Genomic DNA, 26,194 nt, shown 5'->3' with positions numbered 1-26,194 from the left:
TCGAACTAAGTAGTGATCATCAATAATACTAGATATAGTTTTAGGATATGTGTATATCTCGTATATCTCGCCCACTCACTTTCAAAGGGAGTACGCGAGACTTATATACTATAAGTTGCAAATATATATATCATGTGTGTGTATGTGAAAAAGAAAGGCTACAGTTGACCAAAAAAAAAAAAAACAACCCAAAGGAAAAAAAAAAAAAAAGTGCCACGTGGCAAGCGCGATTTTTCTCTCTAGGTGGGCGATTCTTCTAGGGTTTTCATGGCATCTTCCGTCATCCATTAGCGGTTGGTGGCATGCTCTAGTGGCTCTAAAGAGAATTTGGCAGTGCAGGATGCAGCCAAGATAGGCAGGGTTGGGGAAAATCACCTGCAGGGGTCTCGATGCAATTTGTTGATGTTGTAGTCTCTAGGCCGCAACAATTACCAGAGGTAGATTTATCTTTGCAGGAACCTTGCTTCAACGATGGAGAGATGTTTTTCGTCTTCTCTAATGTGGAGATTAAGCAATCGACAGAGCTATTCAAATTTTCGGTGACGTTAAAATTTTTGTGACATCGCCCATCTCTAGATCATGTGAGGGGTTTTATTAAAAATAGATGGGGGCTTTGATTGATGCTAGTGGTGGGATAGTTTCGTAATCCTCGGAATGTCTTGGTTCGATTGGCTAACGAGGATGACTTTTTTAGTGTGATGTCGCGTTCAAATGCAAAGATTGAGGGAGTGTCGTATAAGGTTTTCCATAGGATGCTAGATTTCAATGAGGAAGATGATTTGCCTTTGGTTCATGTATGGATTACGCTCCCAGGTTTGCCTCCGAATTATTTTCATGTATCCATTTTGAAGAGCATTGGTAGAGGGTTTGGAAAGTTTTTGAAGAGGGATAATGTTACGGCTTGTGTGACGCGTTCGCAGGCAGCACACATTTGTGTTGAAATGGATGTTCCAAAGCCTTTGCGACATTCTTTTTAGATTGGTGTTTCGGGACTTGCGAATAATCATTTTCAAGAGGTGATATATGAGACATTGCCAGCATATTGTTCTTATTGTCGTAAGCAATGGCACTTAGAACAGAGATGTGGAAGGCGTGATCATTCTGAGAAAGTTGAGTCAAACGGGTGGAAAGCGTGAGGGGGTAAGGATCAGCCCAAGCAAGTTTGGAAGGCTGTAGGCGTTAAAAATCCTAAGAAAAATTCGCAAACTGTGGATTCTGATGTGCAGTAAGAAAAGAATTTAAAACATGAGACATTGCTACAGGAGATTAATTTGCGTCGAAGTGAAGCTAAGAAGGTGTCCTTGCTTGCTTTGTTTATGGATAAAAAGGGTGAGGTTCTTGGCCATTGTTAGTCAGAGTTGATAGAGGAATTTGTGAAAGTGTCGTCGGTTTGTAGAGAGGAGGTTGCTGCATTGGGTTGCGAGGATATGGGAAATAGAACCAAGTGGGTCTGCATGTTAAGCATGGTAGCAGCTGGTATGAACAATCGCTAGATGAGGAAGACCAAGTTGATGATCTTGCAAGGGACTTGGTTGGCATGCCTTCGCCGTGGAGTTCTTTGAAGCTTATTGATGAAGCACTAGAATGAGAGTTAGTTCATTTGGGACATAGGGGGCTTATTGGTGTTGATGGTGATATAGAAGGGGAGAATTTGTGTTGTTCGCTGTCTAATGACGAGATTGATAAGGAAGTGGAGGAGTTAGCTTTGAAGTGTTATGAGTCAGACCCGGAAATGAATATGTCATTGAAAAAACTCAAGGAGATGAAGAAGAGATATTCTTTAGTAGTCTTGAGAACGACTACTCCCTCGAATAAAATTCTTTAATGGTTATGAATATTCTTACTTGGAATATTAGAGGGATTTATTTTGAATAAACACTGCTCTTCGGTGGTGGCTCTTTTAGAACCTTTTCTTTTGGCGAATAAATGTGGGAGATAGGCAAAGTGGATGCATCTTCCAAATATTTTTAATAATGCTTCAGCTAGCAGTAAAGTTTGGCTTTTCTAGGGTTCGAATGAGGGGAAGAAAAAAGGGAATTGGGTGTCTTGGCGCATGGTTTGTTTACCAATAGAAGAGGGAGGTTTGGATATTCATGATTTATCGGAAGTTCAAATTTCATTACTCATGAAGTATGCATGGAAAATGGTGACTGGGGGGGGGGGGGGGGGTCTATATGGACTGAGTTCTTTAAAGCTAAATATATGGGGAATTCACATATTGCGGCTCTAGTTTCATCTACTAAAGGTTCTCGGTTTTGGAAAGCGTTCTGCGGGTCTTACCTCATGTGTTGAGTAATTCGAGATGCTTAGTTCGGTGAGGTGATTTGAGTTTCTGGTTTGATAATTGGTTGGGAGATGGGGTTGTGGTTGATGTAGTAAGAGTGGTGGGTGATCCCGGTATCAAGCTGCGTGAATTGAGAAATGAAGCTAGGTGGGATTTTTGTAGGCTGCGTGAGTTAGTAAATGAGGAAATGGTGGAGAAGATTAGACGTGCTCAGGTGCGATTCAGAGAGGCGGATGATATTTTCGTCTGGGTGACTTCGGCGAATGAAAAATTTAGCACCAAGTCTGTGTGGAATTTAATTCAGTATCATGGTGCTATTTGTATATGGAGGAAGTGGTTGTGACAACGGCAATTCTAAAAAAAAATGTCTTTTGTTTACTAGCGGGCGCGGAAAAATACTTTGCCGGTAGATGAGGCTATTAAGGGGTTGGGAGTGTCACTAGTTTCAAAGTGGGATTGTTGTGTGGATCCTAAGGTTGAAACGTTAGATCGTGTTTTGTGTGAGGGCGAGGAAAGTCTGAGATTTTTTTGCAAGAATTTTTGGGGTCCGTATGCTGCAAGTGAGGTTGTGGAAGGGGGTGCTTAATGTTTGGTGGTTGTGGGCGTCGTTGAATTCTCAAGTGGGGTGGTTATAAGGTGTTGCTCGTATTGTTATTACTTGGGAGATTTGGCGAGCTAGATGTGCAGCTCGGATGGAGGGGGTAGCGTTTGATTGGAGGGCTATTATCCGTGTAGTTAAAGGTTTTTTCATGAAAATTTCCAGCACCTTTCAACAGTTTAAGAGATTGAATCATAAAGATTTTTTGTTGTTGTAGGAGTTTAATTGCTCTGTAGTTCCCATCGTTTATAAGCCTCCAAAGTGGGTAATGTGGAATCGGCCTCAAGAGAGGTGGTTCAAGATTAATGTGGATGGAGGGTCTTATGGGAACCCAGGGCCTTCAAGAGGTGGTGGGGTCATTCGGGATGTTCATGGTAGGGTCATGGCAGGTTTTGCGCATCATTATGGACATGCGACTAACACTCTTTGCAGAGTGTAGGGCGCTTGTAGATGGCTTGAAGTTGTGTCAGCAATTGGGTTTGAGGAATATTTTGGTAGAATCGGATTCAAGTGTTCATGTGGTGGGATGGTTCTTGTCGGGAGTTTGCAAATTTTGGTATTTATGGGAGTTTCAGGAGGAAGCTTAAGAGCTCATCTACTCGCTTAATGCTTAGGTGCAACATGTCTTTCTAGAAGCGAATATGATGATAGATTTTTTAGCAAATGAAGGTACCAGGAGGGTTTTTTTGGATTTTATTGGGGATAGTTATGATAAGGGTCGGCTTCGTGGTCTTGTACGTATAGATGGGGTTTACCTTATTGGGTTAGTACAAAATAGTTTTGGGTCTTTATTTTTTTTTGGGTTTGGTCCATATGTAACCCAATGTGTTTGTATTGTTACTACATTTTTCCTCCGCCATAAGTGAGGGTTTTTAATAAAATTGGGATTCCATAAAATAAAATAAAAAAGTGAAAAAGAAACACTTACACACCCCACTTTTTTTTATTTGACAAAGAGTGAGGTCTATTATTAAAAAATTTATTTTTTATGTGGTTTATACTTACCTACTTTTTTTTAAAGAGAAAATGCAGAACTTACATATCCTAAAATTGTAAATATATTTTCATATATATATATATATATATATATATATATATGAAAAAGAATGAACAAAAGAAAGAAAGATCAGTAGTGTGGGTGCTCTCAATAATATCATGAATGAATCGTTATTAACTTGTTACTAGCTAGTTAATATTATTATTGTAGGATATATAGTATTGTACTAAAAGAAACTGCCATATTTATACAAACAATAACTCATTAATTAAGGAGGGAAAGAAGTAACGTAGTGTAGAGTAATAGTCGACGTTTTTTACTGCTTCTGATCAACCAAAAATTAAGGAGGGAAAGAAGAAAAAGAAAAGGAAAAAGAAGTGTTGAAATAATTAACATAGGATCAGCTGTAGGAGATTTAAGCTAGCTAGCTAGCTAGGGAATGTGCAGTAGTACTGTTGGGGGGAATCGCGTCTGCATGCAATCATAATATTGGATTAGCAGAACGAAGAGTAGGAGCTAATGATAAGATCAGTTCCCATGCGAGAAGTGGGTCCCAATCACATATGATTAGTAGCAATTAAGAAGAAAAGTGATCGTTCGGAGATGGATGGCTGATCATAATACTCATGATCATCCTTGGCTCATCATGATCATGATTTGGATAGATCGAGAGGGGATTTGAATGGCCTTTCAGATCTTGTGAAGGGCAAGTCTGGTAAAAAGGGCGTGCCTATATTATTGCACAATCTTCTTATTTAAACAGCCTACATGCAACGGCCGGAAAACAAGGCTCTACAATCATTCTCTCCTCATCTAAATTTCACTTCAGAAAGCAGAAGAGAAAGAGACTCTCTCTCTCTCTCTCTCTCTCTCTCTGAAAATCTCTTTGTTTTTTTCTGACAGACACTGAATATTCAGGCAAAGATAGAAAGCTTGTCTTTCACTTTCAGTGCCTATATATCTAAAATCTAAGGCCATCTTTTTATTCATAGAATCATATATACATCATGAGCAGCTTTAACAACTCATCACCAGCCAACTCACCCTCCTCCTCGTCAAAGTCCAAAAGAAAGCAGCAGCAACAACAACCAGTACTAGAAAACCAACAGCAGCAAGGAGAAGCCAGGTTTCTTGGGGTAAGGAGGCGGCCATGGGGAAGATATGCAGCAGAGATAAGAGACCCTTCCACAAAAGAGAGGCACTGGCTCGGCACCTTCGACACTGCCGAGGAGGCTGCCTTGGCCTACGACCGTGCTGCTCGTTCCATGCGCGGTTCCAAGGCCCGCACAAACTTCGTTTACTCTGACATGCCGCCCGGCTCCTCTGTCACCTCCATCATCTCGCCCGACGAAACACAGCACGACATCTCCGCCCTCTTCGCTCCCCATCAACAGCAAAACGATACGAATACCCACTCCTCCACCCACCTCTTCTTCGGCCAGGACCCCTTCTTCGACATCTCTGCCTGTCCATTTTCCGGCGGAGACGACTGGGCTCAGGGCCAGGGGACGACTACTTGTGGATCTAAATACCAACCCATTACGGCTATCACAGATGGTGGGCAATCACAGTCACAAGAACAACCTCACCCTCACACGTACAAATCCCATGACATTGACAGTACTGAGCTCCCGCCTTTGCCTCCAGACGCATCCACTTTCTACGGGGCTGGAGTGATGGGCTCCAATATGGGCCAAGAACTTTGGAGTCATGACACCAGCTTTCTAGGGTTTTCTGAGCAAACTACAAATGGGCTCGACTCAGCAGTTACCGCTCCATATTTAGGCTTTGATTCTAATGAGTTTGTGCAGCACAGCCCACTCTTCGGGAGGATGCCACCGGTTCCAGACTCAGGTACCGATGGATTTGATCTGGGTTCGTCACCTGCCTACTACTATTAATCCCTCTCACCCTTTTTTTTGTAATTTAATCTACATGTCAGTTCGATATTGGGGTGTGTTTTTCTTTTTCGTTTTGTGATTGTGGCGGGGGAATGCAAAAGGCCTGCTGTTTTTTTTTTTTTTTTTTTTGTTTTTTTAACTTGTTATCGTTTGTTTGTTTTCTTTTGGGAGGCAAGTATAGCCTTATCCTTAAAAGTGAATTGTATGGGTTTGGTTAAGCTTATTGCAAGATTTTGACCATATTGAAATTTGTAGTTTGGATATGCCCAATGGTCGAGTATAGTAAGGTCTCCAAGACCTTGAATCCACAACAACCATCCCTCCCACTCACACCAAAAAATTACTCTCCAGGAGATCATAAACCTCTTTCGGTACTTAGTACATGTAATGTTTGCTTTGTTTTTAATAACTTCATTCACATCACACCAACATACCTTCAGGCTGATGGCCTTTTCTTTCCGTCCCATAAAGATGGTAAAGTAAAGAAGATTTATGTCCCTAAAAGAGACAATGATTCCATTGTTTTTTTTTTTACCCAAAATTCCTTTTGTTTTTTTGGAGGAGTCCCTAATATATATACTAATCCTTTATCTAAAACCAAAAACTTTGGCTTGTAGTCCAATATGCTAATATAACCTTTTAGAAACAAATCAACAGCCGTTTTTGCTCGAGTGGACAAAAATCCCGGATCTGACCGCTTTATGTCTGAAGCCGGAAGCGGGTTCAATAAAGTGTAACGGAGCTCTCGGTCACATGTTGATCACCTGAATCACGAAGACACGGCTCTTTTTCATTCCCAGAGGGGGTGACTTTTACGACCACCAAACTCAAACTCAGTGGTGAGCTATCTGACGTAGGCGCTGACACTCGCTTCTCTATTTTCTACATCGGATCGGATGGAACTGATCTTGTCTGTCGAAGTGAATGAAATTTCCAAGAAAATACTGAAAGAGGAGAGGCATTCCAATCACCCAGGACCTTCCTCTCACTTGTCAGTATTTAAAAAAAAAAAAAAAAAAAAAAACTCTGCTGTCGTGGGTGGGGTCTGTTCAAAAACAGAGTTTTTAATATATGTTGACTACGAAAAATAAAAAATGACACTTGAGATAAAGGACAACGCCGAGGTTAATATCATTGCCTTGTATTGTTGCTAACTTCACCCTCTGAACTCGATATGTAAAGCGGATTTTGGAATCCGACGCGCTTAATTTGAAAACCGGTACAAGGTTGGAAAATAGCTTTTCTACGCGTAATTAGAAAATCAAAAGGGAGACTAGTAGTGTTGTTGGTATGAAAACTTCGACTGGGTCTCTTCCTTCCCCGAGAACTTGACCTCCTCGATTTCCCATGGAATTCTCCATTCTCTTTGAATCCCCTCCTGTTTCTTGCCATCAAGAATTTTAGCCTCGTTCGAACCCAGCATGACACAACTGCCGTCAAAAATCTCCATTTTCCTTCGATTGATAACAATATAAACTCTGACACCCCACGGAGAGAGAGAGAGAGAGAGAGAGAGAGCCGTCACCATATCGGCTGGAGAGACAACCAAGAGGAAATTTTTGCAGTAATTCTCCACGAATTAGGCTTAAGAATCAGCTATACAGGTAAAAAAAAACTTGAGCTTCACTTTCTTTCTGTGTTTTCTTGGTATTCTTTTTCAAGTTTTTTCCCCCTCCTGAAGATATAGTTGTGTAGAGTTGACTCCAGTTTATTTAAGCAACCGTTGCTGCTAAAGTTGAAAGGACGACTGAAATTCTAGGCAAAATGGTTTCTTGCAATCTTCTCTTAGAAGCGATCACTCAACGGTGAGGCGACACCCTTCCTCTAGGAGTATGACTAATTTACTTTCCCAATTCCAGTCGAACGTGATCTCTTGTCAGATTTTCCGCCGTATCCCAACATATTAGCAATGACACCTTCATATAAATACTTGAAATAATTTGCATCTCAGAATGGTTAATTTGGCGTAGTAGGATTTAATATGCCAAATCCTAATTTTTTTTTTCTTTAATCTGAGGATATGCAGGACTGGATGACATTCATGTTGATAGGCAGTGTTGACAGAACTGACTGACCCAATAGGGAGACCGAGATACCAGAAACAGACCTTAAAATTTCAGCAAATTCCGATAATTCAATGAACTTCGATATAGGAATTGAGGATATATCTCTGGCAGTGCTGCAGGAACTATGTAACAAGGCAGTAAAGCAGGCAACGGAGCTTGTTAGTGAAACAAAGGAAGTGGTGCTTAACAAGGATTGCTTTCAGGAGTTCTTGAGGACTATTTCTGATCTTAAAAACCTGCTTGGTACATTGAACTTCAAGAAACTTGTTGATGCAACGGGTTCAGAATCCACAAAAGCTGCATTAGAGACCTTGAATTCTCAGCTGAAGAAAGCCTGCAAGATCATTAAAGATTACAAATCCGGAAGCCACATCCATCTCATATTAAAGTCACGCTCAATGCTCTCGCAGATGCAGGATGTGGCCAAAGATATTGCCAGCACTATTTCCTCATTTCAGCTGATCAATCTTGCTATGGCTACCCGGATCATGGGCAACCTGAGCAAAATGGAGTTCCGATCAGCAGCATTTGCAACAGATGCAATTGCTTTAGAAATAGAGAATTTAATATCCCAGGAAAGTAAAAATCAGGAGCATGCTGTAAAGCTCCTGGAGAAGATTGCAGAAGCTGTTGGTGCTAATGTGAATGCATCCATGGTTCAAAATGAGCTAGAACTTCTGAAGCAGGAAAAAGAAGAGATGGAAACTCAAAAGAAGCAGGCAGAGGCACTTCAGTTGTCGCAGTTGATACAGTTCTTGTACAGTACAGAAATTCTTACGATACCAGACGATGAGAGAATTGCTTCATACCACCAGCATTACCCAATTGATTCATTTATCTGTCCATTGTGCAAGGAGATGATGACAGACCCAGTTGCAATCCCCTGCGGTCACAGCTTTGAGAGGAAAGCAATTCGGGAACACTTCATAAGGGGGGAGAAAAAGTGCCCTACCTGCGAACAGGAGCTCCTATCGCTGGACCTTACTCCAAACCTTTCCCTTCGAAACTCTATTGAAGAATGGAAGCAGCGAGACATGGACTTAAAATTCCAAGCTGCACTGGCTGGACTCGCATCAAATGACCATTCTAGACAGAACAAGGCCTTAGAAGATATGCAAGGTTTGCTGGAGATGCCATCGTATGCATTAAAATTTGCGGAAGAAGGACTCATACCAAAGTTGGTGGAGATACTAAAAGACAATATACTAAACAGGGTGGCCACACTAAAATGCCTCTACTTCCTGGCTAAATACTGTGATAATCACAGGGTAAGCAATTGCTAATAATAGTATCAGCTTATCATATTTCGATCTCATCTTCCACCAAGCTAAATTTAAGAGTTTTTTGTTGCTTGGAACTTGCAGGAATCCATTGTTACATCAGGAGCTGTACGATGCATCGTGAAGCAGATATATAAAGATGGAACAGAACCTGTTGCCATTGCAATGTTGTTGGAGCTGTCAGAAAGAGAAACCCTATCAGAAAAAATAGGAAGTACAAAAGACTGTATTCCTCTTCTTGTTTCGTTAATCCCTAACGATAACCTTGACGTCTCACAGAATGCCAACAAGGTGTTGCAGAAACTCTCCTCCAACACACATTTTGTTGTCAAGATGGCTGAAGCAGGACACTTCCAACCATTTGTGGCTCGCTTTAACCAAGGTCAGATTATCGATCATGTGATGCATATCCACTGGCAAACCATATGCTAACCTGGATCTCCTTGCAGGACCTCAAGAAACCAGAACATTGATGGCTGCAGCATTGATAGACATGCAACTCAAGGAGAGCAGTATTAAGGACTTACAAAACAAGCAATTCATACACAACCTAGTCCAGATGCTCTCTTCAAGCGTCCCAGCATGCAAAGTAGCTTGCCTCAGATCTATCAAAAAGCTCGTACAGTACCCCAAGATGGTAAAGAGACTTCTGGAAGATCCTGTTACAATACCCCATTTGCTTGGTCTCATTTCATTTGTCAGGTCTGACCCGCATGAGAAAGAAGAAGCAGCTGAGATTCTTGCTCTACTAATTGGAGCCAGTCAGCACCTAGAACTCGATAAATATCGGGGTTTGCAGGAGCTGCAATCAAAGCACAATGTCAGTCTCCTTCTGCAGGGTGTGGCCAACTGCAATCCTCAAACTAAGGTCCAGTTCTTACACCTGCTGGTTGAACTCTGCCATAAATCTGAGACAGCTCAAAACCTAATTCGATCAGATATGGATGCGGTTGGGCAACTCTTCTCTTTGCTTCACAGTGACCAGCCTGCAGTGAGACTATGGACAATGAAGCTCATATACCGCATTTCTGAAGATCATCCTGCTGGGGCTCCACTACCACCTTCTCCTGCAAAAGAAACAGCAATTGCGACCTTGGCATGCATCCTCATCTCTTCACCAGATATTGAAGAAAGGTCCACTGCCGCTGGAATCATCAGCCAGCTTCCCGGTGATGATCTTATAATTGATGAGATACTCCGCAAATCGGACACGTTAAAAGCCATTCATGAGGTGATTTGCAGTGCTGATGAGGAAAATAATGGAACCATGGCACCTGCTCGCCACAGCATATATTTACTAGAAAATGCTCTAGCAGCACTTTTACGATACACAGAACCTAGCAAGCCTGAACTTCAGAGGCAAGTGGGCAAACTTGAACTGTACCCATCACTAGTTCGTGTTCTCTCAGGGGGCAGCTCGCTAGCCAAGCAACGGGCAGCCATTGCACTTGCCAACCTATCCCAATCCACCAGCCTGTCACCATCTGATGGAACCATAACAGCAGAGCAAGCCAAGCGCTTCACACCCCTGGTGCATGTGATCATGAAGTTCCTACCAAACATGTCTTGGTGTTGCTCAACCTCGCCAGGGAATGGAATTTCATGTTCTGTTCATGGTGTTGCTTGTTCAGATAGAGATACATTCTGCCTCGTCAAGGCAGATGCAGTGAAGCCACTGGTACAAACTTTGAGTGAGACAGAGTCCGGTGTAGCAGAAGCTGCTTTAATGGCACTCGAAACATTGCTGACAGAACATAGCACACTGTCTCGTGCTACTGCAGCCATTGTGGACAACCAAGGAGTGGTGGCCATTCTACGAGTCCTGGAGAAGGGTACCTTGTCTGCCAAAGCTAAAGCCTTAGACCTCTTCCAGAAGATTCTAAGCCATACACAGATCGCCGAGCCACTATTTCAGCGGTCTGAGGGGATCCTCATCCAGCTTCTTCAGGAGAATGATCTCAGGAAAAAAGTAGCTTTGGTGCTTAAACAAATGAAGATTCTTCCAGAACAATCTTCTTACTTCTGAATTCCTTTGATTCTATAGCATGAAATTACAGTTAAGCATTGGGTATTCAACAGTAGAACACCACAATGGGGCTCATAGAGAGTTGAGAAAGGAGCATGAATGTGCCCAAGAACTTCAGCTAGGAAAATTTCAGTATTTTTCTTGGCGAGATAAGGCTACCAGCATGCTTACTATTGGTTCCAAGAAGACGAGATGTACTCCCAAAAGTAAGCAGAAAATTCCCATTCTATGAGCTCAGTGAGTTTTATTCACAAATTCAAAGACGGATATGGGAATCTCCAGGAACAAAACAACCATAATATTGCCAATTAGCATATTTCAGCAATGTTGCCCTCGTGCAGAAGTCTCTTCCATCTCCAAAAGTGGGGTGGTGAGGTTTGAGTCTTTATTGATTGGGTGGTCTTAGAGTGGGAGTTCCCTCAATCTCTATCCTGCTTCTCCCACTCAACTTATTTAAATGAATTCCACCTTTCATTCATTCTCCACCTGCAGCGGCAGCTGAAATTAGATTCTGTGAATGAAGCCATTAAGTTCAGTCCAAAGTCAACCCCAAAGATAGACTGAGCAAAATAACACCCCTAAACGGAAGGCAGCAAGTAGAGAACTAAGATAGTTACTGTTATTTTATTTCTTGGAAATTAAAGTCTAGCGATTGACATTATTTTGTATGATTTTCTTTTTTGTATGAAATGTACAATATGCAAATTTACATGCAAAGTCGGCCACACATGGCCTCCATTGTCATCATGGTTCTATGGCATCGATAATATGGATACATGAAACTGAAAACCACAAAGTTTCAACAACTATTATTACATGATTAAGACGTGATTGTATACCATACATATCAGTTACCATAGACATTGGAACCAGACATTAAGAGGGGGAGAAAAAAGAATAGGAGCTTAAAATTAGCTTTAGCTTTTCCTCTACTTGGATGAAGCCTAAACACCTATGGCATGTTTGGATCGAAGATTTTCTTATAAATTTCGGAAAGAGTTATGCGAAAGTGTTGAACACATATAATATATGTATAGGTTGAGAAAATTTCTTGAAATGTTTTTGTTCAAGTTTGAAAAGGTGATGGATCCATTGGCATTACAAATTTTTGTGAGAGGTTTTAAATCATGCACATGATTAAATGAAAAATATTCTTAAAAGATAAATGAAATACAGGTAAGGAGCAGAATGCAAAAATCTATCGCTTGTATAGATACAAAATGATAATTATTTCAAGTCCTGAATTTCCTCCACCACGAAACACTCCTTTTCTCTTCTCTTCTATCACTGGCATTACTCGGAACTCGTATGAGTGTTCAAAAGGTGGAAGAACAAAAGCTACGCCTAATCCCAAAATATAACTACAATCTATCAGAGACCGGAGAAATTAAACTCTTCAGAGAAATAATAACGATCATCCTTGGGTACAATTTTAGAAGGAAATTCAAACCAAATTGAGCTCAAATCATAAAAGGTCACATTTCAGCGAAAATGGAAAAGAGTGTGAAAAACGTTTGCGTGTGGCCCCCCGCTTACCCTCCTGCTGGTCCCATCTCTCTCGGTAGGGTAGCACAAAGTGTCTGTCACACGGCAGTCTCCCCCAGTTAAACAGAAATCGTCCCAGTCTACGAACAGAGATTGAAGGTCAAAATGATACACGCACGAGACAGCGGCATTAGAGGTCCAGACTCCAGAGAGAACAGAACAACCATAATCGAAGCCCGAGAGAGTATCGGAAACCCAAACCATCTTTTAACCAGCTTTGCAGCACATGCAGACCGAAATTGGGCATCTGATGGGGGAGCTGAATCCAATAAGAAGATGGCAGTTCGGCTCTCGTCCTCTTTCAGAAAGTTTGGTCCTGTTTTGGATTTAGTTGGATTTTGAGATGAGTTTGAGATGGTTTGTGAATAGTAAAATAAAATATTTTTAAAATATTATTTTTTAATATGATTATTATTTTTTAATTTGAAAAAGTTAAATTATTTATTATATTTTGTGTAAAAATTTGAAAAAGTTATTTTGAGATTTAAAAAAGTTGAATTGTTTATTATATTTATGTGAAAATTTGAAAAAGTTATAATAATAAAAATAATATGAGTTGAGGTGAGTTTTGAATTTAAACAGCCCCTAAAGCCCCATAATACCTTGCTATGCCACGTTGCATCACGCATATCATGTGACTAAAAAATAGTAAAAAATTATATACACCATACTACTTTAATATTAGGATAAAGCTACCATGTCATCCAGGTTTGACACTTGGTGTCCCTCTAGTATAAATTATACTTTTATTTTTTTGCTTTTTCTTTCAAATATTTTTAAATATTTAAAAAAATAAAAAAATCAAAATATTAACAATCACTTCCTTAATTATTAAATAAAAATAAAAATAAAAAAATAAAATAAAATGTATGAATCGATCAAATTGAGGGGACAAAATAAGACAGCATAATATTATTTTCTCTAATATTATTTTAAAAGTAATAGAATGTGCAAGTTTCGCACACTTTTTTTGAAAAAAAAAATAGAGCCTACTATTAAAAAAAATAATTATTATGGATTCAAGATTTACTCACTTTCTTCGAAAAATGGTGCAAAACCTACGCTCCTAATACTGCAAATATCAATTCTCTTATTTCAACTTTTTAATCTTTGTTTCCTAAACATGTTAATTGAGTTTGTGGTGTATAAGTAATAAGCACTTATCTCGGAATGGCAGGGGTTATATTCATTGGTAACCAAAACCCATGGCCAATATAGAACAACCCCAAACGAGTGTGTTCTATTTTATGTTTTCGTGGGGTACTTTTATAGCAAATTGAGATCCCCATATTGGAAATACATTAGAAGGGTAATAAGGTAATGGTCTACTTTGTATTTCCGTGGAAAGAGTGGCGACCAGACATACAAGGGATTCCAATGCGTGGATAGTTAACAAAGGATTGGATCCCCCGCCCCTACTGTGCATGTAAGCCACGTGTTGCTACACTCACATTCTGCGGGCACTCTGCTCCTATGTTAGGGATACACGTGTCATCGGGCCACAACGTTGGCCACATAATTCTTGAAAGTTCTGAAGTGTTCGTATTGGTCTATATATAATGAAACCCCAGAAACAATCAGTCACACATAAAGATCAATCTTCCGTTTTTGAAAAAGATGGCTTTCAGGGCTACTGTAAGTGCTTCTTTACGCTTAATATATATGTTCCTTTCTTGTTGTTCGCTTGGTTGTTGGTCTTTATGATGCGATTCATATGATCCGTAAGTAAAATTTCATGCGATGTGGGTGCAGAGCTATTGGAGATCAACGCTGATGCGATTGGGAGGAAACCGATCGTTTGCTTCCTCAACTACTCCAAGAATGAAACTGTTTGCACCGACGGTCGATGCAGCTCACGGCGATACCCATGATTCGAGGTTAGTCATCATATACTTGTGAAAAATATATGTGGTATGTGCGTTGCATATTGCTAATTTTCTCCGTCATGTTGTACTGATAATGGTGACGTTGCAGGATGGCTATAAAGGGGGAGTTCGCACCACTGTATATGGTGCTGGGAATGGTGGTGCTAGCAGTGACTATAGGGACGCATACGGCCAAGCAGCAGCTCATGCATTCTCCGACGGTTTATGTCAACAAGAAGAGGAGAGAATCCCTACCGGAGGTGGAGGATCCGGACCGGGTTATTAGTTATGCCGATAAGTTTGTGAACAAGTCTTTCCTCAGGAAGGTGGCTCACATCCAGGACCACCACCGCACCCTCCCTGATCCTGTCCGCCCTGACCCCTTTACTCGGTCTGTGCTTAATTTCCCCGATAACGTTTGCTCTTGAATTTTGCACTTGTTTCCCTTTCAAGTTTGGGCACGTAATTAAACTTTTGGAGCTATTTTTTTTTTTTTTTTTCCCATGCATGTTCTGATGAAAAATCGTTGTTGGAAAGTGCAGGACTCGAAATGCAGAGACCCTTAAATCGGTTGGAGTGGATCCTGCACGCCACTGACTTTTCTAGAATATAATATCTAGGACAAGCTGAAACAAATATCCACGAGAGCCAAATATCATGTCTTCTTGTCAGAATTTGATGGTGTCGCATTTGTACATAGTTGTGTGCCTTTCCTTTTTTCTGCTTTTGTTCAGAAGCTTATTCTGAGTGCCAAATGAGCCCTCCCTCGCTCGGGCGAGAGGAAAGGTGGCTTCTCTTTTCTTGTTTTCCCTTTTGTATGTTCGAATAAAGCAAAAGACACCATTATTGTATTTATAATTCAAGTAATTCGCAGCCTTGAAAGTACTATCTGTTGAAGTGACAATCGTCCATCACAATGAGATATGGTGCCCTTGCCAACGACAGAATTCGCGATTTGGGGTTCGAAAAGCCTTTCCAACGCAAAATGAAATATCTGGACAAAAAAACAGCTTGGGATCAGAAATCTTTAGCTGTTTTTCAACATGAACATCTGAATATACACACATTTCCACGGAATGAACAGAGATCGAGTCAAATTGTCAATTTTGAGAACCAGGCACTAGTGTCGTACATCTAATGCAAAACTAGTTTACAGTTAAAAGGAACCATGCATCCCCTAGTTTTCACAAAATACAGCAAGTAATTCGCGCATGGAATGAATCCGACGGGCATGTAAGTCCCTAAATTACATTTTCCGCTTCAGTTAATCATTGATTGTCGCAGTTGCTCAATTATTTTCCACTGAAAGTTGATCTCTTTCCAGTCTTCTAGCCCCAGAGAGAGAGAGAGAGAGAGAGAGAGAGAGAGAGAGAGAGAGAGAGAGAGAGAGAGAGAGAACGAGCGAGCGAGCGAGATGAAACCCAGTTCGCAGATTGTGAGATGAGAGCAACTGAAGGGTGAATCAAACAAATCATGCTGTATGATCTTTTGACCAACAAAAATAAAAAATAAAAAAAAAAAGATAAAAGGATACATTGCAGCATTACATGAGTTGGAATTTCATCAACGTATATCAATTTATAAATAAAATGTAAGATCGCTCTATGATACATTAGATACATGTACTAATTTTGAAAAATAAATAGATTTATTATTAAAAAATTAATTTTTTAATATAAATTCCATATTTATTTATTTTTTTTAAAAAAAGAAGTGCTGCACACTGCAAATATTATTCATCTTTTCTGTTTCAGTCTTCTTCTTGTCCTGTCTTCTTATTCATAACTCGTGACAAATAAAAGAGCATCCTTTCCCAATCGAAGTCCTTATTTTACTCTTTGACTAACCTTTCACCATTAGACAGCATTACAAATTTATCAAACTTTCAGCGGGAATATGATGCATAAGCTTAAAGCAATGAAAGCGTCGTGTCTAATACCTCCAGTGGGGAAGTGGATAGGCACGCAAGCCTTTCATGGGACTTCCACGAACCAAGTAGGAACAAATGGTGTAGGATGGCAATATATGACCAACAATTAAAGATGATTTAAATCAGTGCAGTCGATAAAATATTGACCGATCAAATTAAAAATCTGTCGACGAAAGCAAAATGAGAGGTTAAATATGATATTCCTACAGATACCAAAATCAGATACCCAATGATATTCCCATAGAATTGGGAAAAAAAATAAAAAATACAATTGCAGTTCCTTGCCTGAAGCGCTAAGATTCAGCTACCAAAAATTGTGGTATATAACAAAGAGTTTCGCCTTCGCATAACAAAGAGCTGGGCCTCGTGAGGGTTCTGGTAGAGAGTTCATATCCCGAGAAGTGTCCTCGGTGTTCTCCCAATCGAAAGAGAATCGGAATTTCTCGCTGGGTTTAATGACCCGCTTTTTAGGTTTTAGATCCGAGGTACTGCTCTTTGATCGCATCGAGCTCTTTCTCACGCTCTCGCTCAGCTTATTTCTCCACGCGCGCCCGCTCACGAGTCTTAGCATCATCTTCCCGCTCCCTCGCGGTGGTTCCGCAGCTCAGAATCACGTTCCCACTCACGATCACGGTCACGCTCTCTGTCGCGGTCGCAATGGCGGTCAGAATCGGAGGGTCTGAGGTCGTTGTTGGAGACGGATACGGAGACGGATGGGCCTGCGGGGTGACCAAGGGAGGAGAGTATATCTTGAAGGTGGTTCTGTATTTGATCGGCTTCTTGTTGACAACGTTTGAGGGCTAGTTCCTCGCGCTGGGCTTTCGTGTGGAATACTGGTTTCTTGGGGACGCTGCTAACAGCGGAAACGTCTTCGATGGAATGCTTCGTGGCCATGGCAATGCCGACTGAATCTGAGGGCAGAATGCCGAGGGTTCTTCTCGCTAGGTTCAGTGCAGGAGGGGAGGGGACAAAGACGATTACTTCCATTTTCCCCAGACGCTTCCAGAAGGCGGTGTAGAGGTAGTGTCAGTGGTGGATCCTGTTCGTGGATGGGATTGGGCCCAAAGTGACCTTCATTTGTATTTAAGATCTGGTCCATAAAATGCTTCCCTACTTGAGGCCCAACTCTATTAGGAGCCTCTAATTTGTTAAAAATAATATTTGCTAAAAACTTTGGACTTCAAATTATATTTGTTAAAAATAATTTTGAAATTATTCTAAAAAATATGTTTCGATGAACTTCAAATTTATTTATTTTTCAAATTTATCAAGAAGATAAATTTTAAAATTAATAAATTTTAGAATCAAGGCATGCCAAATCTATTAATTTGAGATCCAAACACAAATACTTGTATCCAAATACAGTCTTGAAGAATAAAGTAACGTGGTATTTTTTCGTGCTAAAATAGTAAAATCTTTGGAGAAAGATAACATAGTGACCCAATAACACTTGAAATGGAGATTAACCAATAATGGATTCAAACTATGATTAGTAGATTTTGTAATGGGTGCATGGCATCTAGTTCTAAGGGTCTATTATCAACATTAATTATTTTCATCATTCTCTCATTATCTTATGATGTGGCATTACGTGATTAGAAATTATTTATTACATTTTACTTATAAACTTATCATTTAATGTCACATCATAGAATGATGAAAGTTGTAATGATGAATAGATTTTTTCAATTTATAACGCCCTTGTACATACAATATTCTACCTTAATGTCAATGACAAATTGATAATAAAATAATCAAGCATAGGGAAACATCAATCTTTAAGGATAAGGTAAACTATTACCATGACTTTAGATCAGCAAAACTTCTTTTCTTTACTTCTTTTTGCCCCTCCTCTGTCGATCATCTACGATAACTTGTAGCCGCAAAAGCTCCAAATAGTTGAGGAATTTCAACTCTATTGTCCATTAATAATAGCAAGTATTTTTTTATATAAAAAATACGAGCACTACTACATTCACAAATGAATTATTCAAAAGTAATTTTATAAATTGATGTGGTTTTATATGATATATTTGATCTACTTTATAATAAAAATAATTTTATAATCTGACAAATTACAGCAGGCCGCATTAATTTGTGAGATTATTTTTATGTAATTCCTTTATAGTTATGATATTTTTCAAAAAATAAAAACTTATTGGCTCGTAGTTATAATAATGTTTAGTAAATTACTAGAGAAATGCTTTAAATACATAAAAAATTATATAAAAATAAATTTATAAATTGACGTGATTTGATGTGATATATTAAATTGTAAAATTATTTTATATTATAGAATAAATCTCACGTATTATGTGAAATAATTATCGATTTATGAGTTTATTTTTATGAATTTTTTTTTTTTGTTGTAGTGTTTCTAAAATTATTAACTATTCTATAGCTTTCAACTATATATATCTGTCCATTAATGGCGGTGGTCTAATTGTTTATGTTTTAAGGCATTATTGATTCGTACTTCTCTTCAACGCTATACAATATTAGCCATTATTATGGGTCACGCTATAAAGTATTAGCCATTTCCCTTTCACGATTCAGGAAAAAAAATAAGCGTTTTGGAATTATTTTCTGTTTCAGAGAACAGGTGATGTGATTGAAAAGGAATTACAAACTCCCGTCCAGAATTATATATTGTAGCAAATAAAATGAATGTAACATCAAAAGTTAAAAAAATAAAAAATAAAAAATAAAAAATAAAAACCACTCTCTTTGTTGGCCTTAATGTCAACTGTGCAAAATAAATAAACAAATAAATAAATAAGGATCTAGTTTAAATTAAGCAATCAACAATTAAACAACAATATCTACATAATAAGTATATAATCAAGGAATTCCAACTAATTGATCAACCATGTTGGCCACGAGTTAATATATATTATATCGATTAGAATGAACAACTAGACCAAATTAAGAGAAATGATTTGCACATTCCTCGTAGGCCCTTTGCAAAAAAAATAGATCCCGACATTAAAAAAAAAAAAAAGTGTAAATTTTTTAATTTTTAGTAGAATCTACATTTTTATAAAAAGATCTGTACAGAACTTATCTATTTGAGACTTGTACTTAATCTTACTCTCAAATTAATTGTACTATTCGTTCCACAAAATATATATTAGGTTTGTTACTTGCCAACACATTGACGTGTATATATATATATATATATATATATATATATATATTTTGCAAGATAGTTTATTGAATAGACAATTTAAGGGACAACATTAAGCGCAGGGGTGAGGGATATCTATGATGAAAATATGTATGAATGGCAATGTTAGATATGGCCTTAAATATTTTTTTTTTTTTTGAATTGGAGGAGATTTTGAACTCTAAACTTTCATTTTAGAAGCTGAGAGTTATGACGATCAGGTCATAGACCTTTATCAACTATGACTTGAAACTTCACGTAAAAAGAAAAGCAAGTAAAAAAATAAGGAACCAAAACTGGTTGAGAGTGAGGGGACTAGGAGAAGTGTTATTCATTATTTTTCAATGATTATCGTCGCACCATCTTCTAATACATGTGATATAAATGATTGAGAAATTATTTATCATATTTTATTTTTTTCCCATTCATTTTTGATACCGCATAAGTAAATAAATTGTTCTGGTAAATAATATCCAAACATTTTTCTAGTGGCTAGAGATAACTTTCGGGAATAAAAAGTTGATAAATTAAATAGAATAATACTAGATATAATCTTAAACTTTGCGCACTTATTTAAAAAAAAATACACGAAACTTACGCATCATAAAATTGAAAATATCATTTATCCGTTAAATAACTTTTTAAGTATTCCATTACTCATAATATTGCTCATTCCCATAGTTAAAAACTAATAAAAGAAATGTCTTTGTACCTTAGTCCGAATGGAGTGGTCCCCCCCTCCGCTTAGGCGGTGTTTATGATGGAGTTGGTTCAACCTACTCCACTTAGTCAGGATATGGGATTTTGTCACCCGATTATTGTTAACTCTGTCGTGGACAGAGTTGTGTTATCTCTTAGACTTAGGTCTTTAGAAATCTACCGGCTGGACTAGACCATGTCTAGGGTTGTAATCGAGCCAAGTCAGTCTTTGGCTTGCCGAGCTTGACTTAACTCAAAATACTCGAGCTCGAGCTCGAGCTCGATCTCGAGATTTTTTTTTATTCTTTGTTCAAGCTTGACTCGATAAGCTAAACTCTCAACTCAAGCTCGAGCTCGAACTCGAATTGTTTATTTTTTATTTTTTGAATAAGATTTAATAATTACTAAATTAAATAAATAAAAAATTAAAAAATTAAAAATTTAACATTGAATTTATACAACTAACAAATATAACATCTATTGAATTATAAAATTTTAAAAAATTTATAAATAATTAATATCTAACTAGTTAATATTTATCTAAAATAACAATATATTATACGCCTACATATATTATTAATACATACACTTAATATGATAGCATATATCTATTTCATATATAGTTCCCACATACTAGTATATAAAATTATTAAATTTTATCGACAAATTCTTATATAAATTATAAAATATACCTATGAAATATATTCACTATATAGATATAAGTAATTAGATTATATATTATATATTTAATTATAAAAATGATATGCTTATATTATTAGCTAATACATATATATATATATATGTATATATACATAAATGTATGTATATATTTATCATGAATGAGTTTTAATTAAGGGTGATAAACGGTCGATCCGGACTGGACTGGATTGAGATTGAGACCGGTCTATCTCGATCCACATTTTAGAGGATCGAAAAGTTTCGGTTTGGTCTACGGTCCAGGATTTTTCTAGACCAGACCGAACTGAATGAAAAATAAAAGTAAAAAATATTATATATATTATTTATATAATAATTGTACAATTAACAATATAAAATTTTAAATATGTTATTAATACTTGTTAATATTTTATAAATTAACAATATTTTATATATATCTTCATCTAACCTATCACTATTAACAATATAAAATTTTAAATATGTTATTAACACTTGTTAATATTCTATGAATTAACTAATATATAATATCAATTAGTTAATTATATAGTAATTATATAAATTAATAATGAAATTTAATCTAATTTATTATCATTGACCATATAAAATATTTTTTTATTGAATTTGTTGCATAATCCACATTAATAAGCCACTTAGTTTAATTTAGTATTTTAAATAATTTTTTTATTAATTTATTTAAAAAAAAAAAAAGAAAAAAAATAGGCTGGACCAAATGGACCGATCGGACTGATAGCTACCAGTCCAGTCCAGTCCAGTCCCTATGGGTGTTCCGTTCGGTCCAGTCTAGTCTGAAAAAATGATGAACTGAAAATATTCGGTCCATCGCCAGATCGGACTGGACCGGACCGACCGATTTGCACCCCTAGTTTTAATCAAGTTGAGCTAATGAGACGATTCGAGTATAAACAAGTGGGCCTTAACGAGCTTTAGCAGAGTCGAGTCAAGTCGAGTTTTGTCAGGTATGTGTCATTTACAAATCGAGCAGATATCTGCTTTCACGAATGAGTTTTTTTTTTTTCACGAGTCGAATTCGATTCGAGTTTAACCAAGCGAGTACCAAGCGGATTATCGAACAAATTGGTTCATTTATAACCCTAACCATGTCAATCACAAAAGAATATTGGAAAGCTATTAACATTTATAATTGTCTTATTTTTAAGCCAATTTTATATATACTTTTTAATGATTGAAATTTGGTCCGTTATTTATACAAAAATAAATAAATAAAAAAACACATTAATCTTGCATTCAGGTGGAGTCGCCGTACCCTTACCTCCTATAGAAAACAATGGAAATAGCAAAAGGACAAGGAAGGGTTGACTTTGATTAATGATTAATTTAGTGGAAAAAAACTAACAAAAAAGAATATGAGAACAGGTGGATGCTGTCTCGAGAGCCGTACTTAGAATACAGCAGTAGAGAAAGATAAATCAAGAAACAGGTCTTAATTTAGTGCTTATAAAACGCAAAAGCCGCAATGCAGATAACAAGGAAAGCCATTTTCCGAGAAATAAAAAACAAGAAGGAGACTGGAGAGAATGGCAGAGAACGTGATGGAGATGGAAGTAGTGGAAACAACAGATGTGGAAAGGAACCTGAAAGAGCGAAAGGTGTCATGGGCAAAGCTGCGCCGTTTAGACTCTCTCAATTTGGAGGCTGGAAGGGTTTCCACTTCCCAAGGCCATATATCCAAGGTCACTCATTCCCCAGTTGCCTCTCAGCTTTTTTTTAGATTTTATTGCTGTATATACGTACGAAAATACTAATTACTTGACTACTTTTTTCAGGTAAATTGGAAGACAGCCTTGGCATTAGCATTTCAGAGCCTAGGGGTAGTATATGGGGACATCGGAACGTCTCCACTCTATGTATATTCCAGCACTTTCACTCATGAGATTGGCAACAAAGATGACGTTCTTGGGGTGCTGTCTCTTATCATTTACACCATAGCACTCCTACCCATGCTGAAGTATGTTTTCATTGTTCTTCGGGCCAACGACAATGGCGACGGTAAGAAAACTAGGTTCCTCCATTGGATTATCTGCAAAAGAAGTTTTTATGCTAGTTAACGAACTCTAGTGCCTTGACAAACAGAAGCTGTTGCGTGCATTTGTAGGTGGTACGTTTGCGCTGTATTCCTTGATGTGCAGGTATGCAAGGGTAAGCTTGATTCCAAATCATCAGCCGGAGGATAGGGAGCTGTCCAATTACAGCCTTGAAACGCCTTCCAGCCAGTTGAAACGGGCTCAAAAAATTAAAGGGATGCTCGAGAATAGTAAAACTGCCCAGCTTGTGCTCTTCATCGTCACCATCATGGGAACTTCCATGGTAATCGGAGACGGGGTGCTTACTCCTTCCATTTCTGGTTAGTACCCCCACAAAAGTGTCAGACTTGCTGAGCAAATTATGGGCTAAGACCAATAATATTGCATACGTTTGGTAATAAAATCTGACAAATGTGTTTTGGATGCAGTCCTTTCTGCGGTTAGCGGGATCAAGTCTCTTGGCCAAGGTACTCCTTCTGCACCATATACCAGTGCACATGGTCTTTTAACTTTTAAGTTTAAGGCAGGCAATCAATACAACTCTGAATATCCAAATCATTTATTGGCCAAGTTAGATGATCTAACATAGAGAGATAAATTCAATATATTACAGAACTTGATGTGACATGTTGTTAACAATAATTGATCATCCAGATGCTGTGGTGGGAGTTTCGGTAGCAATCTTGATAGTCGTCTTCTCTATTCAGCGATTTGGCACTGATAAAGTGGGCTCCTCATTTGCACCCATCATCTTATTGTGGTTTGCCCTGATCGGTGGCATTGGTGTTTACAACCTGTTCAGATTTAACATTGGTGTATTACGTGCTTTCAATCCAATGTATATTATAGGATACTTTAAACGAAATGGTAAGGAAGGATGGATTTCTCTTGGTGGAATTATTCTGTGCATTACAGGTGAGTGGTTAATATTTAATTGATATATGTTTCCACCCTATCAAGTGTAGAGTATTTAATTGACAAAAACCACATATTAAACCAGGTACTGAGGCCATGTTTGCCGATCTGGGCCACTTCAGCGTCCGTGCAATTCAAGTACGTACATCAAAATATGATTTTATCCACTTTTAAACCCGCTGGAAACTCGACAAAAGGCGTCTGCAAGCCGGCCTAGTGATTACTTTCAAACAAAAGAATCACCTAAAAATTAATTGGTCTACCATTATATTATTGCAGATGAGTTTCACTTGCATTACATTTCCTGCAATATTGGCTTCGTACATTGGGCAAGCAGCATACCTCACCAAATTCCCCAACAATGTGTCAGATACTTTCTACGACTCTGTACCAGGTATGTTGTCTTTCAAGTTTCAAGCAGCATGGAAAAGGGAGGGCATCAGTAATAGATCAGTGTTTTCTTTCACGCTTGTTTGCAGACCCAATATACTGGCCAACCTTCGTTATAGCTGTAGCCGCAACCATTATAGCGAGCCAAGCTATGATATCTGGGGCATTTTCGATTATCTCTCAGTCGCTGAGTCTAGGTTGTTTCCCAAGGGTTAAGGTTGTTCATACCTCTGCTAAGTACGAGGGTCAGGTTTACATTCCTGAGATCAACTACATGCTTATGATAGCTTGTGTTCTTGTCACCGTGACCTTCAAGAGCACACAGAATATCGGCCACGCTTATGGTAAGCTCAAGATCAAGCCGTGAAAGTTCATTAAATTTTCGACTAACTCCTAATGGCAGATACCTAGTCTGAACAGATATTGTTCAAATTGCTTTTCATTCTAAATTTTATCATCTCTGGTCACATGAACATATGTGTCACATTTTAAGCTTAAATGATTGACTCATGAAGTTGCTTAAAATGTGGCACATCACTTAGTGTCACAGAAGATGACAAAACCCAGAATGAAGAGTAGCAATTGGAAAACAAATTTTTCGGAAATAAACCGGCCAGGTCATGAAATCCTAAAAAATTTTATATTTAAATTGTATTTATCAATATGCAACATTTATCATTCTTCTCTAGTGAAAACATAAACAATGACGAGTACATGATTTATTCAGGAATTGCGGTGGTAAGCGTAATGGTGATCACAACATGTATGGTTGCTCTAGTAATGCTAGTTATATGGAAGACAAGCATATGGTGGATTGCTCTCTTCTTTGTGGTGTTTGCTTCCATTGAAATTGTGTATCTATCATCTGTCCTATACAAATTCACACAAGGTGGCTTCCTCCCATTGGTCTTCGCTTTGTTTCTGATGACAATCATGGGGATTTGGCATTATGTACACAGGAAAAGATACATGTTTGAGCTCAGCAACAAGGTTTCTAGTGATTACATACAAGGATTGGCCAATAACCCAAACATAAACAGAGTGCCAGGAGTTGGGCTTCTCTACTCTGAGCTTGTACAGGGAATTCCTCCAATATTTCCTCATTTTATCTCAAACATACCATCCATCCATTCTGTGCTGGTATTCGTCTCTTTTAAGCCCATCATGATCAGCAAAGTTGCACCAGAAGAGTGGTTTCTGTTCCGACATGTTGAGCCCAGAGACTATAGGATGTTCCGCTGTATTGTCAGATATGGTTATAACGATGTTATAAAGGAAGCCAAGGAGTTCGAGAACCAGCTACTGGAACAGTTGAAGGAATTCATCCGCCATGAACACTTCATTCTTGAAGCAGACAATACTGCAGAACAAGCAGTTGAGCCAGTAAACATCCAGCATCCCAGTATATTAGTGAGAGGAAGAAAATCAAGCACATCAACAATTCACATTGAGGAATCACTATCCCAACAACGTAGCTCATCACGGGTTCCATCAGGTTCCATCCGCTCATTCAATGCGGCTAGCTCAACAAATTCCTCGAACCAAATTGTCTCTTGTCCGATCCAGGGGATTGAAGAGGAGCTGCAGTTTGTGCAGAATGCCAAGGAAAATGGTGTGGTTTATCTCCTGGGAGAAGCAGAAGTGGTGGCAGAGCAGAAATCATCCTTGTTTAAGAAGATTCTTGTCAACTTTGTGTATAACTTCTTGAGGAAAAACTTTAGACAAGGGGAGACAGTAATGGCAATTCCACATGCGAGGCTTGTCAGGGTTGGAATGACATATGAGGTATAA

The 26,194-nt window shown here is 38.3% G+C and overlaps 4 protein-coding genes across 7 annotated transcripts; all 4 read left to right on the top strand.

Moving 5' to 3' along the window:
- The first annotated feature begins 4,664 nt into the window (after positions 1–4,664).
- Positions 4,665–5,984, top strand: LOC121256081 (ethylene-responsive transcription factor LEP-like). The gene has a single exon (XM_041156706.1). It carries the CDS (start codon positions 4,887–4,889, stop codon positions 5,778–5,780), a length of 894 nt encoding a protein of 297 aa, XP_041012640.1. The 5' UTR covers positions 4,665–4,886; the 3' UTR covers positions 5,781–5,984.
- A 1,041-nt stretch (positions 5,985–7,025) lies between these two features.
- Positions 7,026–11,894, top strand: LOC121256080 (U-box domain-containing protein 44-like). 4 transcript variants are annotated; one of them, XM_041156704.1, is made up of 5 exons: positions 7,026–7,384; positions 7,476–7,585; positions 7,807–9,114; positions 9,211–9,508; positions 9,576–11,894. In XM_041156704.1, the coding sequence occupies exons 3-5, from the start codon at positions 7,918–7,920 to the stop codon at positions 11,150–11,152; spliced, it is 3,072 nt and encodes a 1,023-aa protein (XP_041012638.1). In that variant the 5' UTR covers positions 7,026–7,384; positions 7,476–7,585; positions 7,807–7,917; the 3' UTR covers positions 11,153–11,894. The 4 variants fall into 4 exon arrangements, with proteins under 4 accessions (XP_041012638.1, XP_041012636.1, XP_041012639.1 ...); XM_041156702.1 differs by having other exon boundaries at positions 7,462–7,585; XM_041156705.1 differs by lacking the exon at positions 7,476–7,585.
- Positions 11,895–14,181: 2,287 nt separating this feature from the next.
- Positions 14,182–15,414, top strand: LOC121256079. Its single transcript, XM_041156701.1, has 4 exons — positions 14,182–14,332; positions 14,450–14,574; positions 14,672–14,953; positions 15,105–15,414. The coding sequence occupies exons 1-4, from the start codon at positions 14,315–14,317 to the stop codon at positions 15,157–15,159; spliced, it is 480 nt and encodes a 159-aa protein (XP_041012635.1). The 5' UTR covers positions 14,182–14,314; the 3' UTR covers positions 15,160–15,414.
- A 7,177-nt stretch (positions 15,415–22,591) lies between these two features.
- On the top strand, positions 22,592–26,194 carry LOC121256078 (potassium transporter 5-like). Its single transcript, XM_041156700.1, has 9 exons — positions 22,592–22,747; positions 22,841–23,063; positions 23,170–23,418; positions 23,527–23,565; positions 23,753–24,013; positions 24,099–24,151; positions 24,293–24,407; positions 24,493–24,747; positions 25,131–26,194. Exons 1-9 carry the CDS (start codon positions 22,592–22,594, stop codon positions 26,192–26,194), a joined length of 2,415 nt encoding a protein of 804 aa, XP_041012634.1.

The sequence above is a fragment of the Juglans microcarpa x Juglans regia genome, chromosome 3D, assembly GCF_004785595.1.
Source record: "Juglans microcarpa x Juglans regia isolate MS1-56 chromosome 3D, Jm3101_v1.0, whole genome shotgun sequence".
NCBI lineage: Eukaryota > Viridiplantae > Streptophyta > Magnoliopsida > Fagales > Juglandaceae > Juglans > Juglans microcarpa x Juglans regia.
Note: the sequence above shows the minus strand (reverse complement) of the source record. Positions and strands in the feature narration are given on the sequence as shown.